Raw genomic sequence first — 15,854 nt, 5'->3', positions numbered from 1 at the left:
TTACACTACACATCCTCTATTGCATTTACATGAGAACCTGGAAAAGGTCTGGCCAACTTGTGGCTCACCAGATGTTGTGAAACTACAAGTCCCAGCATGGCCTGCCAGCTATCAGCTGGTGATCTGCTGGCTAAGCATACTGAGGCCTGGAGAGCCACATGTTGGCCAGGCCTGACCTGGACCATACTCAACGGAGGGAACCATTTCAATTATCCATCAATATACTTTTTGTCTTAAATATATACATTTACCATTATTACTGCCTGATTTATCTCCTCTACACTTATGTAGGATATATAAATATTTATGCTTTAATTATAAGGTCGCTAAAACAATTTTGATATTTTAAGCTGTCTCTAATTACTTAACATCCCTCTGCAAATACTGACTCCGAAGCTGAATACAGTACTCCATATCTGGCCCAACTAGGCATGGGCAAAATGAAACCATGCACCATCACAGTTGCTTATATCCATTGTACAAAACAGACTTGGGCTACCCATGGAACTAAGTACAGTAATGAGAGAGGAAGTACACTTCAGGGAAGGCAGGAAATGTTTTGAAAGCAGAAAAAGTTGGAGAGACATATTTTTTACCTTCTTTAATGGAGTGGTAGTGATTGGTACCATACTCTCCTTCTCTAAAGTCTAGACCAGTGGTGGGCAACAGGCGGCTCACCGAGGCTTCACCTGCGTGTCCCCGTCCCCCCCAGCTGGCTGCTCCCAATATTATTCTCCGCTTAATAAGCAGGGAATGCGACAGAACAGGGGCGCTGCACAGTGCAGGGAGGTCACATGACATGCCCGGAGGAGGAGGGGCAGTGTGCCCCCCTCTGTGTGGCCCTTTCCAAGGCTGGATACCATGGGATCTTATCATCTACAATTTTACACCATGTGCAGTCTTTTAACACTCTGTTCTAAAGTGTGACAGCAATACTAGTTGAAAACGGCCCTACAAAGTCTGATTATGACGCTGTTTTGTCAGTGACTTCCCATGGGCGCTCACATAATATTAAATACTTGATCATTAAAAGACACTCGCAGGTAACAAAATGTCCAAAAGGGTTAACCTGGTCAATAGATAACGGGGATCTGGGAAACAAAAAGTCATCTGTGTCATAGTCTAAAATTTACCTACTTAATGCATCCACTATACTTCCAGTGGCTTCTATCTGGAGGGGCCAGGTAATAGCACATTCATGTTATTCTGCAGAAATTACTCCGAATGATCGATTTTTCAAGCTCCGATCTCGTCCAGCACGGCCCCGATACACTGCCAGGACGTGAGCTACAATTTGGGGTTGAGCTGTGGATGTGTAGGTGGAGGGGTCATTATTCTGCTTTTTGCAATCCTTAAATAGAGGTTTTATTACATTATACCTTTTCTCACTGTACAGTCACAGACACTGTTCATCAACTGGTACATACTGGTTAAAGGCCCTTTAATAGCGTAAGAAAATTAAGAGCGGCTAAATGGTAAAAAAAAATAAAAAAATGTACTGTGTTATTCTAAAGTAGGTCCTACCTGTCAACTGGGATTAAAAATCATGGGCGAGGCCTACATAAAACAATTGGATGAAACGTCTGTGGGAGCATTAATCACTGTAATTATGACTTCTCAGGATAACTTCCGCAGTTTATGTAATTATTTCATAGTCAGGTACAAACCGATCACAAAAACAGGGTGCCAAAACATTTCATAAGGGGATAAGGAGCTGCAGTAACAAGCCAGTATACAAGAGAACTATGCACAATTCTGAAAGTGTAATGGGAGTGTAGGTGGATACTGCATCAAGGAATATAGAAATGTTCCTGCGCTGAATTGTATGGAGGTCACACCTGTATTTATGTAATTTCTCATCCCCTGCACACTTACATGTGATTGACAGTCATACATTGGTGCGTGCCATGAAGCAGACATTCTGGAGTACAGTGCTACGCACGCCAACCATTAATCTTCATACAATATTCATCAGAAGATACCAGTGGATACAGAACAACTGCATTGCAAGAAGTTTTAGAATGTAGTTATTTTACGTAGTACAGTATATATTTACATAAAGATGTGAGTGCAGTTAGATGGTCAGCCAAGGCCCTTTCACATCTGCATAAAGGTGTATTTTTTTTAAAATATGCACGTTGCTTACAATGCCCATTTACTATAATGGGTAGTCCTCCCCATGTAATGGTTAATGTGCATCCAATAATGCGATGTAATGTACAATACTGGTATTATAACAGGCATCCTTGTAAAAGGATTTGGGTACCCAACATTCTATATTGAAATAATGTGTATATAGTTTTAAAGAGGCTTGTTAAACCATTAACACATAAAACGATTTGATGACACATAAATTACACCCCCAGGGGCAAACGCAAGATTTGTAGAGGGTGGTTTCCACACCATGCCACCAGTGGGCGTGACCAGCATGCATGGGGACGTGGCTATCATTTTAGACAGTGCTTGGCAGCTCTCCAACTCTTCCTATCCCTATAATATACATGGGCAATGCTGCGTGCACTACTGTTAGGTGCACGCAGCTCTCCCTTGTCAAGCAGAGCCGTGTAAAGCGGGGACAGGGTCCAGCCACCTCAATTATACAGTGCCCCAGGCACTAGGAAACCCCCCCTCGGTTTGCCTATGACCCTATGTTGTACAGTTCATGAGGATGATTTACAAAATGGTTATAATAATAGCTAAAAATACAGGGGAAAGAATAGCAAACAAAGACAAAACAGCTATGAATATTATTTATGAAGTAAGTGGTGTCATACTAACTGATATAAGGAAAGATTTACATAGAAATAAATTGTTATTAAATAAATATGTGAACATCACCCTTAATATTAAGTCCATTGTTACATTTATAATTACAACAGGACTCAGATCTTTACAGTACAGGTGCAATTATGTGGACATTGACAACCCTTAACCAGAGGATTCTGATTCCTTTAATATGTGAATGCAATTTAATTTTTAAAGATTTCAGTGGTTTAAGATCATTAGCGAAATTTCATGCAGACCAAGTTTCCCAGTAGGTCAGGCAGTTTATACAGTACCGGCGATAGAATCTTTGAGTTTCACTTTTGCTTTGCTATTCCATGGAATTTCATTACACCCTATGAAGCATATTTATTAACTAGCGCATTTTTGGCAAACATTTTTATTCCTTATTGCAATGATGTGGGCAGCACAGTGGCCTAGTGGTTAGCACTTCTGCCTCACAGCACTGGGGTCATGAGTTCGATTCCCGACCATGGCCTTGTCTGTGTGGAGTTTTTATGTTCTCCCTGTGTTTGCGTGGGTTTCCTCCCACACTCCAAAAAAACCATACTAGTCGGTTAATTGGCTGCTATCTAAATTGACCCTAGTCTGTGTATCTGTCTCTGTGTGTGTGTTAGAAAATTTAGACTCTAAGCTCCAATGGGGCAGGGACTGATGTGAATGAGTTCTGGATCCGAAGATCTCTGTACCGCAATGCTCTCCCCATAGTATTCAGTTCAGTATTTCAGAAGTTGTTAAATCCCCGATATGGGGACTGCTATTATGAATAATAACGGTAGGACCGCAACAGATATCTCCGATATCTGCTGCAATCCCTTTTTTATAAATCAATAGGATACTTAAAAATGCTGTTATCCCCCGAAAACTGCTGTTTTGGGGGGATTTTAAGAAAAAGTGAGCATAAGAAATAGACCCCTATATATATATATAGTTTAGCATTTTGATTTATAATGTATGAATAGAGCTGATTTTACAGCCAAATGCAGAAAAAAATAATATTCAATAGAACAGTTTTGAAAATGTTAGTAATCTTGAAAAAGCACCTTTAGATCTAAAATTGTGGAGCGCATAATAACCACTAATAAGTTGTTTTCTCTTGCAATAACTAAACAAGGTAGCTGCTGTAACACATGTGATATGAAAACTATCTATTTCCCCATTCCCATTTGTCTGTCTCTCCTATAACTCCCTCTCTGTTCTGCAAGCCACATATTTTGTGATCTGCAAATTAATGCAGGGTCCAGCTACCAATTATTGCCACAAAAATCTGCAGTGCTTTAGAGATGAGAATTGCATATTACAAAGACATAGCAAACCAACAAGCAAACTAGGCATGATACAAGGACGCAAGGTAGGCTAGGTGGGAGCAGACAAGACAGAAGAAAAGAGTGCCCTGCTTACTTAAGAGCTTACAATCTAATAACTGATATACTGTGCATGTCAGATTTAGAAACAAGCTATAAGCACAAACACTAGATTTATTTTGACCCCTTACATTCTGAGTACAATCAGGCCCGGCGCTCCCATTAGGCAAGGTTAGGCACTTGCCTAGGGCGCCGGGCTCTGGAGGGCGCCACAGAATTCTGAAATACTTTAAAACTGTGCGGCGACCGCTGACCATACCTGTCACGGCCGCCGCACAGCATTCAGATGGACGGGGAGGGGGGGGAAGAGGCTATTTTGTCACCACCGCCGCCTCTCTGCTCCGTCTCCTCCCCTCCACTTACTGAGTGGAGGGGAGGAGACGGGGCAGAGAGGCGACGGTGGTGAGACAAGGTAAGGAGAGAAGGGAGGAGGGCGGCGATTTTTGCGGGGGGGCGCCGCTTTTTTAAAAATGCCTAGGGCGCCGTGGACCCTAGCTCCGGCCCTGAGTACAATGCAGTTTAGTTGTTTTTTTTTAAATCATATAAACCAAACCAGAAACAGTAAATGTCCCATACTTTGCTTTTCCCAGAGATATGGGTTCCAGTTTCTAAAGACCACTGAATAAGTGCAGAGGAAGGCTCTCCAATTGTGGTGAAATATCAAATCTGAGAAAATAACCAAGGTATGCTGGGACTAGTAGTTCTAGACAGAGAGCCACAGGATAGCAAAGGCTGGTGTCCAAATACACCATAAGGACACAGTGCAGTACAATAACAAATCCAAACGAAATAACAAGACCAGTTAAATATGTAATAATAATAATGGATTTGAACGTTGTTCTGTAATGCACCTCTTGACTTTACACTACTTTTACTTTCCAATGGTTCTGGCTAGAACAGTGTAACTGACCCACCAAGTGCCTACAACATCCCTTGCAGTGCAGGCAGCATAAATGACATATTGTCCTCAGCCAGAGATCTGCACTTAGAGGAGATGGAGGTGGCAGCTCCCTGGCAGCAGGATATATTGTGTATAGCAGAGCACTGTCCGTCTTCTTGCACTTTATCTTCCTCCTCCTCCTTCTCTCTCTCCCATTTCCTTTTCCCATCCCCTGGGGGGGTGAAGCTTGGGATATGGCCCCTCCTTGTGGATGGGCAGGGCTTCGATCAGTTTCCTGCAGCCGATACACTCAGCCCTGTGTAAGCTGCAGAGAGACAGCGAGAAGAGAAATCAGATCCCCTGACAGATCACCATCGGAATAATAATAATAATAATAACAATAAGTGTGAGACGACAGGAGGCTGCGAGGACCAGCGTTCCTCTCCCCTGACCCCCCTCATACAGCAGCATCTCTCGGCTTTCTCTGGACTGCTGCAGGCTGAAGACAGCACCCTGGCTCAGAAGGTGATCCCCTCCTCTCCTCTGAGGATGTCTCGGAAGGTGCAGAGAGGCGAGGTGTGTGCAGACTGCAGTGCCCCAGGTGAGACACCTTGTGCCAGCCAGCTGGGTACAGTCACTGAGCCTGGCAGCAGGCTCTGCACTTGGGCCTCACACAAGGGGCTCTGCGGGCATGTCATAGGCCTATAGTGCAAACCCATTAACGTTCATGCATTCATTCAGCTTCATTGCTCTTAGCCAGGTCTGTGTCTTGGGAATAGAATAACAAACCGGTTAGCTGCCCTCTACTACCTGTCTAGTTTCTATGTGCTGCTATCTTATGCTGAAGGTAACTTAACCATTGTAGTGCTTCTCCTCACCCTCCCTTCTTGCAGTAGTAGAAGTGACCTACATTTATCCCTGCAGGGACCATTACTAGGACACACTGCATCTCCTCATTGTACAGCCATTTCCTCCTTGTGCTATTGGACACTGACAGCACAGATTTGTGCTATTTATTACACTGAAAAGTGAAGTCACTGCTGGTGCATTGTATGCCTGTCAGATGCTGGGTATAAAGAGCACACATATGGCATCATGTCATTCTGCCTCCAGGGAATGAATGGCTTTATCTCCTATCCCTAGTGTATGTCACTTCATATCTAATTATTATGCTTAGTTCTTTGTACACCGTCTGGTGGTGAAACTTCTAAAAGCTGTCATTTAAATGAACATTGTTAGTTTGGGGCAGATTCCTGTATCTTACTATCTTTAGCACGGTGTATATGTGTGGAGTTGTAGAAATATACAATTTAAATATGTATACTGTAGCAGCTATTCTCCGTGTGCTGTAACTGGCAGTGCATAGGTTAAAGCCTAATGTTGTTTGTGACAGACTTGGGGCTAGATTTACTAAAGTGCGGGTTTGGAAAAGTGGAGATGTCGCCTATAGCAACCAATCAGATTCTAGCTTTCAATTATTTAGTACATTCTACAAAATGACAGCTAAAATCTGATTGGTTGCTACAGGCAACACCTCCACTTATCCAAACCCGCAGTTTAGTAAATATACCCCTTGGTATGTTATTCTTGCAGTTTGTTCTCTAAAAATAGTTTTCTGTGTTATGGATAGTGAATAAGTGAATATCGTCAGAAAGTACATTGATATTTACAGGTAAATTGTTACAATGGAATTAATACTGTGGATAGGTGTCAGGTTTGTCACGGGCTATGTGACTTAACCATAAAAAAGCGGGATTTGAATGTGGGAGCTGAAGGAAATGGCTTTAAATACCATACTCCATCCCCATGTTTCTCTGTCCTTTGCAGGATGTTACAGAAGGCATATTAAGAAACACAATGCAGCAATTATGTGTTCTCCAAAGTAAGGTACAATGGCCTTACTCAGGTCAGGGCTCGTTCTGGTCTGCCAATGAAACGTTTTGGGGAAGCAGAGACAGCTAGTCATTGTTAACAGGCTGCATCAGTAGTGTGGCAGGGCACACAATGTCAAGAAAACCAAGATCTGTAACAATTTAATGTTTAATGGTTACTGACTATTTAATTGAATCCAAACCTGCTCCCTTTCATGTGTGATGTCCTCATCATAGTGAGAAGAGGTTAGAATAGGATTGCATCTGTAATTTGCAGTACACAATTTGTTTTGTTTTTTTAACATAGTACTTTCGTATTATGAAGCACTGTACAACCCGAGAATGTTTATTCATTCAAGAATGAATATTATTGTTGTTGCTTTGTAAGACACATCAGTGCTGGACAGATCAGAGCTTACATTACTATCTCCCCCTCTACATAATGCATACGTACACTAGAGCCAATTGACTTATCAATACTTTGGGGCAGATTCAGATTCAGCCATGAGGTCTGGTAGAATCCTCGCACAATGTGTCTCCGTGGGATGTTTCTGGTAATAATATTTGCTAATTTTTGCTTGTTTCCTGTGCAGCAGACACACATGGCTTAAGTCTCCCATGGGATCTTGTGGCTGATTTAGTTTGTATCAAAGTTTTGGTAGGTTAATTCGCCCTAGTGTACGTATGTTTGTGCACATTTGGTTTTGAGGTGTTGGGGAGAACCAGAGAAGTTTGGAAATACAAACTCCACACAGATGGCACCATGTCAAAATCAAACCCACGTCCCCAGCACAGTCCACTGTGCCAATGCATTACACTTTGTCACACTACACATTCCATCATTTTCGTCTTTCTGCAACTGTTGTCCGTTTAATGCTTTCTGATGAGGCAAGTTGGAGTTCTATGTGTTAGACATTTGACAGCTACTGTATGTTTGCCATTTGGTGTTAGAAGGGGTTTATACTTGGGCAAATGAAATTTAACAATACCATTCTTAGTTTTCTTATTTTCATTATGATGATGTTTCCAAATGATCTGCTATATGGTAAACATACATTTATTTGTACTTTACGTGTTTGTATGTGTCCTTATTATGCAGGAATTTGATGACTCTGAAAGATTGGGTAGAGTTCATGATTCTTGTACTTTAAGGCTATAGCTCTTCGAGAAGCTGGAGATGCAATGATTTTCTAAGAAGTGAAAGACAATGTATTAAAAAGGTTAACCAATAACGAAACAAAAAAAAGTAAGCATTTATGTTAAAACACCACGAAAGGCCTGGGGATGCAACCCCTCCTTGAATAACGCAGCGTTAAGCGTATTACCATTAATACAGTAGAACTAACTGCTCGGGAGCTGCAAGCAAAAACCAACGTTCAAGATTATTGTACTAATGGTAATTATGCGCACTATTACCGTACGAATGGTAATTATGCACACTATTACCGTAGTGATGGTGATAGTGCGCAGTCTCCGTTACTTTCGGCCGTAACGCGCCCAATTGAATTCCCCCCAGTATGTTTTTACTGGTGTTTTTAACCAAATCCCTTACAGTTTTTAATGTTTGTACAAATTGGTTTGAAATCGGTTCCAGGGTCACCATACCCACAGGTCTTTACTAGCTTTCTTACCAGGATGCACTGTATTCCATGCAGTGTGTTTTAAAAGTGTCAGCGCATTGGGGAAACCTGCAGTGACCTCCTAATGCTAGTTAAAAAAATAAAAATAAAAAATATATATATATATATATATATATATATATATATATATATATATATATATATATATAAAATGATTTATACATCTTAAAATTAAAAAGAGTAACCCTCTGGACTTGTCGTATAATTTTGTCTGTTGCTGATTGGGGACAGCCATGCTGGGGGGTAAAATAATAAATCTACAGTACAGAGAACAAAGATAATATAACTGTTCAGCTATGGCTGTCTTTTTTTGTGTGTATTAGTTTTTATTGAAACGGAGATACAAAATAGCAGACATATACTATACAGTAATACCCCTTTCATACTGCAACTTCGATCCGGGGTTTTGACGGGGCGCGCCCGGCAACCTGGGTCGAGGATGCAGTATGAATGACTCCAGGTCTAATTCCCGGGTCTCACCAATTAGTGTAAAAAGTAAAAAAAAAAAAAAAAAAGAGAATTAAAAAAAGATGTTTTTTTTTTAAAAAAAAAAAAAGTCCTTTTATCTTCGTGTGACTTTCCGGCAGGTTACATGAAGAAATTACGCCATTCCTATTGGTCAGGGAGAAACTTGTGCATTTAAAGTGGCAATAGCGAACCCTATGCCTGGATTACATAGCATAGGGTCCGCTATTGCCACTTTAAATGCATAATTTTCAACCTGACGTAATTTCAGCTGCCGGACATTCAGCGCAGAGGAAATACTATGGGGCATATTCAATTAGCTTTCCAGTTCGCGGTAACGCGCGTTACCGTGAAAAGTGCGCGTTCTTGCTGGTATTACGGTACCGCATAACGCGGATTTTCGTACGCAACCCTATGGGCTGCGAACGATAATCCATGTTATTGCGGTAACGTGTATTACGTTTCGCGGCTGTTCCGGCGCGATCCCGCGGACCGGAAAGCTAATTGAATATGCCCCTATGAGTCTAATGGTAAGTTGACTTTTTTTTTTTTTATGCAGACCCGGGTTGAACAGGATCAGTATGAACCCGGTCGACCCGGGAATTTGACAGGTAAGAGCTTCTGTCCCCCGGTAATATCCTGGGTTCATATGCCCGGGATATTGCCGGGGTGGCAGTATGAAAGTGGTATTAATCAGTTTTTCCCCAGCACATTTTTCCCTGGTGCTTCACTGGCTGTTTTTACTTGCCGTCTGTTTTTAGATAATAGAATAAACCATTGTTTCTCCTATTATAACAGACACTATGTGAGCATTACATCCAGCAGTGTGTGTTAGACCACTGACCACCAGTCCTGGCAGATGTGGGCAATAACCTCCAACATTTTTCATTGTTATTACAAAGTATCACAACCGGCCTCACCCAGTTGCTTCTTAATGCCACCCGGCTGGCAACATTTTCTGGGGAGAACACTGGTAAATTGGAACAACAAAGTCGTTGCTATTCATAAAAAGTAATAATTTCAGTAAACATACAGCTTCTTTAGATAACACGAAAAAGACCTAGGGCTAGATTTACTAAGCTGCGGGTTTGAAAAAGTGGGGATGTTGCCTATAGCAACCAATCAGATTCTAGCTGTCATTTTGTAGAAGGTACAAAATAAATGAAAACTAGAATCTGATTGGTTGCTATAGGCAACATCCCCACTTTTTCAAACCCGCAGCTTAGTAAATCTAGCCCCTAACTCAAAAACCATAAGCAATAAAACAAAAACTAAAAAAAAAAGGAAAGTGGTTTATCTTTTTCATTCTTTCTCCACCAAAGGCATAATGGGGGAAGGTGATGGGGGGGGAGTAGCAGGATTGTGGTTCTGCAAGATGAGGCTTATATATTACGAGGTACACAGTACCACTTAACCACTAAGGAGTACACTGTCACCTAGGATCCCGGACAGACGTTTGTCCATTATTATTTTTTTTTTTAATAATTGTATACAGAGAGCAAAAAGAATGCAACTCATATATCGCTGCTGTTTATTTATTGAGTTAAGTCAATGACTTTGAATGTGCAACGGGTTTACACAACGTCATCCAGTAAGTACTTTACAAATAGTTTTCTGAGTAAGTAGAACCTTGGTGATATCTAAGACATTGCATGATGGGACAGTTCTTCCCTTGCTGAAGGATATTAAAACACTTTTTGTTTTGGGGGGCGGTGGTCCAACTGGATATTTGCATTTATTAATATAACATATTCTAGATTGGATTGCAGATTAGCCATGGATTAAATACAAGTTATCCTTTGTTATATTGATCACCCCCAGTCTGTGTGATTCTTTCGCCACTTTTCTCAGTCAGAACTATCATGTCCAGCAACTGCAACTTAATAATGCAGTTTTAACCCACAGGCATCCTGTAAGTGATCGACAATCATATATGTGCTCCATAAGCTTCAGCTTTAGTGAGATGTTACAAAGGTGTTTTTAAATGGTCTATCAATATCCGATTTTTCTTAGTCTATCACTAGCCTTTACATGGAGACGCCAGTTCTCCAACCTGACATATATGCTAAAATGTAACCATGTAGGACTAATTCACATATTAGTGGAGGGTTTCTTCCAGATAGTATGTATGGCAAACCCCCCCTCCCCAAAAAAATAAAAGTAAAATAAAACTTGACGGGAAGGTTTACAGTTTCGTATTGAAATACAGTTATGATATACATTCCCACACCTTCCCAGGGAGGATGACATGTATAAATGTGCATTTCTTTTTTTTTTTTTTTTAATTATTCTTTTCATTTTGCACGCATTATATAATGCATTTGAATGTGCTTGTTAAGAAGTCCTGTTAATTGTAAAGTTAGCATTCATGTAAAGCTGGGTACATGCTACAGAAAATTTTTCCCAATGCGATACCGCTAACGGTTTTACCAGTGTCTGAAAGTCCCGATCAGCAGCTGATTCATGTGTAGACACTATACACGTTTTACACGATTTACCTTCAGATCTGTGCTCCTCATCTGTCATAACCATCGGCTGAAAAGATCGTGACTCTGTACGCTCCATAGAGATCTATGGACACTGCTGGTCATGGGTACATACACACTGCAGAATTTTATCTGACATCGTCCATTTGGTTATATAGATTTTTAGTTTGGTTATAAAATCAAATGAAATGATACAATGTGCTTTGGTACGATAACACATGATCGTGTGATCGTGCACCTAATGCAGTATCAGACCCAAAAGTCGTTTATTGTGTGATTGGCACAATAATAGGGCGAAAAACCTGTAGCGTGTACCCAGCTTTACTCCACAAAGAATGTGATTTACAAATGTCTGATTCATGTTGCATGAGCACGTCAGCCTATTGGTGCCAACAGTGTGCTAGTAACTGAGACATCAGGAAGGTGTCGGTCATGTTAAAGCTAAGCCCCATGTTTGTAAGTACTTCTGTCACTAAACTTACCTGAGATATTAAAGCGGATGCTCACTTCTGAGGGTAGCATGTGTTAGACAAGGACATAGCAGTTCAGCTGGGTACCCAATGCTGCTGAGTCTTATCATCCCCTTGTACATTATCTTGCAGGAATCAGTTCAGATACTTTATTCTGTCTAAATGTTTGAGGACTATGTAGAATGAAGATGATTGGATGAACACAGCTCTCTGATTAGTCGCTGACTTTGATTTTACAGTGTCTCCAACTCATGAATGTGTTGAAGTTTAACAGTCACACGGGTGTACGTGGTCCCGTGGTAGACCTTTGTTTGTTTATTTTACCTATTGTGGTTGTGTTCTTCCTTTACTTTCCACACAGCGTAAGCTATTACTATATTTAATGCAGTATACAACTTTTTTGCTCTTAATTTAGAACTTGAAAGGGCAAGGTCATTTCACAAACATAAAGTAACAACAATAGTCCTTTCCAGGAAACTAAAAGGATTTTTTTTTTTGGGGGGGGGGGGGGGGGGGGGAGTGATGCATGCTAGTTATCCTAAAAAACAGGCTATGATTTTGTAGCAGTAACATGGGGTCCCTCTTGGTAACCCTATTGCTACTTCGATCCCTGATGAGATTGAAGCATTTTTTTAAACAACTGTAGCACAAGGAATAAGGTATTTGTTTGTTGCTGGGAGTGTAGAGTGCGGAGAGGGGCAGATAGGCGGGTGCCATCACCATCCAACCAAGCGCTGCCTCTAACCACAGCTGCCTGGGACAGTTTGAATTATTCCCTGGTTTTCCAGGATGGCGAGGACCACAAGGTAGGGAGCCCCGTCCAACTTTGTACCTAGGAGAAGGGACATGCTTAGGAAACCAGAAATAAAAAGTAGAACTCTATATTAAAATAATCCTATGTCATAATGACTGTCTGGAGAGGTGGAGTAGGAGGGCATACAGGTGGAAGCCAGTGGTAGTTTGCAGCATGCACACTTATGGTATGTGTGAGCATGGGCTTCCTAACACCCACTAAGACTCTGTATCTGCATTGAATGCACAGTGTGGCAATTATTACACCTATAGTGCAAATGGTGCTACCCACACATGTGATATACTTACCGCCCAACATCGAAAATTTCTAAATCAGGACACAGCCACCTAGGGGGCAATGCTGAATCATTTTACAGGCAAAATGTCCACAGCAAAAAGAGCATGATGCCCCCCCTGCCCCCCCCCCCCCTGCAGGGGCTGCTGCTGTGCACCCCCCCACCAAAAAAAAAGCAAAATAACCCCCAGGAGCATGTATAGTGCTGCAGAAGTGCTAGGCCATCCTTGATAGCAGCCAATTAACCTACCAGTATGTTTTTGGAGTGTGGGAGGAATCCCACACAAACACGGGGAGAACATACAAACTCCACACAGATAAGGCCATGGTCGGGAATTGAACTCATAACCCCAGTCCTGTGAGGCAGAAGTGCTAACCACTAGGCCACAGTGCTGCCCTATGTATTGGTCACGAGTAGATGCCGCAAAATATCAATTCCAGATGCTGTCATCAGAACTGGTTGGGTCTTAGACAGGCTCAAACTGGGCACCAGTGAGACCCCTACCTTGTGGTTCATCCTCATACTGCTGAACAACTGGTGCCCATTGAGAGCAGGGCAGGAAGGGGGTGAATGTATTGCAGCAGGGAGGAGGTGAATTGGCCCAGGCTGGGGGTGGTTAAGGAATCTGTGGAGCCAATGATGTCCATTTGTGTGTATTTATGTATGGAACTATCATATTTCAATAAACAGGGAGACCCACAATGTGCCGTCCCCCTGTACTAGTGGAAAGCTAGTCCTAAATTGGTCAGCACAGAACTCGCTCCAGGACCCCTCCCAGAGTCTACCATTCCCATGCTGAAAAGAAAAGCATGCACTAGTATTTCAGCAAAGGACTGTGTCATGTTGCAGTTCCAGGTATGAATAAGGTTTAAGCACTGTAAAATTTTGGAGATGCTGATATCATTGATAAAACTTTGTAAACAGTTGGGTTAAGGTTGAATAAGAAGAACATGTTCTGCTTGTCACAAGTGGAATATAGAGTCAAGTTAGAGAACTAACCAGAATTGATTTTATATATGCAGCAGTGTCACAAGAGGTTGCGCTCAGCTTTATGCTATCAAGTATTTTAAAGAAAATGAGTATTTAAGACATACTTGCCAACTCTTCCAGATTCCGGGTGGGTCTCCCGGATTCCCGGGAGTGTATAGCAGTCTCCCACATCTGCCCACTTCCTAGTGAAGTGGGCAGAATTAGGACCAAAATGCCGCAATTCTCCGGAAATCGCGGCATTTGGCCCCACCCCCACTGTAAAATGGCGCGTTTGTGTCATTGCGACAAGGGGCGGGTCCAAAATGACGCGATTTTTGGAGCTACGCCCACCTCCCCCTGGCAGCTCCCGGACGCCAACTAGAAGAAGTTGACAAGTATGATTTAAGATAAACATATATAAAAACCTAGGTGTTTGGAGCACACAATTGTAATAAATTAAACTGTCAAAATTGACATTTAAATATATAATATATTTTAAATTGCCCAAGGCAATTACCGGGTACATTTAAACACCTGAAGACTTCCAACAAGAAGTGTTGCTATATTGAAGTGACATTTAATCATATTGCTGCACATTTTGTGTTATTTTTTTCTATTTCTTGCTGTTATAACTGTATCTATATTTTTGTCATGGTTATGTGTATTTTTTTATATATTTTTTTAATGCAGTGTATTTTAATTGATTTGCGGACACAGAAATTATTATTGATAATGCGTTAAAATTTAGTATTTACATACAGATGCTGTTCATTCAATTGTTTTCATTGAAGATAAATATAATTTGCATTCTACTATAGAATATTGTGATCAGATGCCATCCGAATGCAAGTACACCTGCTTCTAGATTTGTCTGACTCCTTAATTCTACACTGTTTTGTACTTTAAGTCAGGTTATGAGATGGGCACTTTTACTTACACATATTTGCAAATATTACAAGATGTGATTAAATTGTGATAATTGTTCACTGTATGTAGAGTCCGTTTATGGAGGATGGACGGGTGCTATGGATGAGACCTTGCACTTGCTGGAATCTAACATATGCACCAAGTGACATCGTCTCTTTTCTTTTGCATTTGTACATTTATTTTAAAATCATTTATAGGGGGGTATTCAATTAGGTTTCCGGTCCGCGGTAACGCGCCGAAACAGGCCGCGAAGGCAGTCCACGGTACCGCAATAAAGTGGATTTCCGTGCGCACCCCATAGGGTTGGAAAGGAAAATCTGCGTTATTGCAGTACTGTATTACCGTCAATAGTGCGCACTTTTCACAGTAACGCACGTTACCGCGGACTGGAAACCTAATTGAATACCCCCCTATAGACTCTATTAATACATTCACTGTTTTTTATTTTTGAACAAGGAGTTTATTACAGCTGGCGATATGTCTGTTAGCTTTATCTGTGTACAGTGGTAACTGTTGGAGATCGTACTGAATAAGCCCCTGGGACTCGGCACATGTCAGTCATGTACTATATATTAAGGGCTCCCATATAATGCATGACCCATATTACACTTTGATTTCTTTTTGGGATCTGAATATTGCACATAACCCTTTGGAATATATTTCTACTTAATCTACATGCATCATGAACCTCAATTTTAGGAAAATCCCATCTCCGGATTACACATTTTACCGTGAGAAATCTTGTGTCTGCTCTGGAAGATAGGTCATGTCCTAGTCACATGGAGTGCGCAGGTCTGCACTGTATAAAAGCCATTAATGTAAGATTTCTAATAACATTTCTTTCTGTTCAGTCAATAAATATTTCTTTACATTGCCCTCCACACACCAAGATATGGACAGCCAGTATGTG

At 41.3% G+C, this 15,854-nt stretch overlaps 1 protein-coding gene across 9 annotated transcripts in view; it reads left to right on the top strand.

Annotated features, from left to right (window-relative positions):
• Window positions 1-15,854, top strand: part of GIT1 (GIT ArfGAP 1) — a 250,380-nt gene that overhangs the window by 143,015 nt on the left and 91,511 nt on the right. For 4 of the 9 annotated variants that reach the window (XM_075196865.1, XM_075196859.1, XM_075196860.1 and 1 more), the window contains exon 1: window positions 5,300-5,629. The exons of 1 other annotated variant lie outside the window; for it this stretch is intronic. Coding sequence is in view for 7 of the 8 variants with exons in the window: in XM_075196859.1 (XP_075052960.1) it covers window positions 5,578-5,629 (52 nt within the window). In the remaining variant the exon portion in view is untranslated. Of the gene's footprint in view, window positions 1-5,298; window positions 5,630-15,854 lie in introns of those variants that run through there. 4 more of the 9 variants (XM_075196862.1, XM_075196864.1, XM_075196857.1 and 1 more) reach the window with 2 other exon arrangements.

Source organism: Mixophyes fleayi, chromosome 2, assembly GCF_038048845.1.
Source record: "Mixophyes fleayi isolate aMixFle1 chromosome 2, aMixFle1.hap1, whole genome shotgun sequence".
Taxonomy (NCBI): domain Eukaryota; kingdom Metazoa; phylum Chordata; class Amphibia; order Anura; family Limnodynastidae; genus Mixophyes; species Mixophyes fleayi.
The sequence above is the reverse complement of the archived record's forward strand: the minus strand, read 5'-3'. Positions and strand labels throughout refer to the sequence as shown.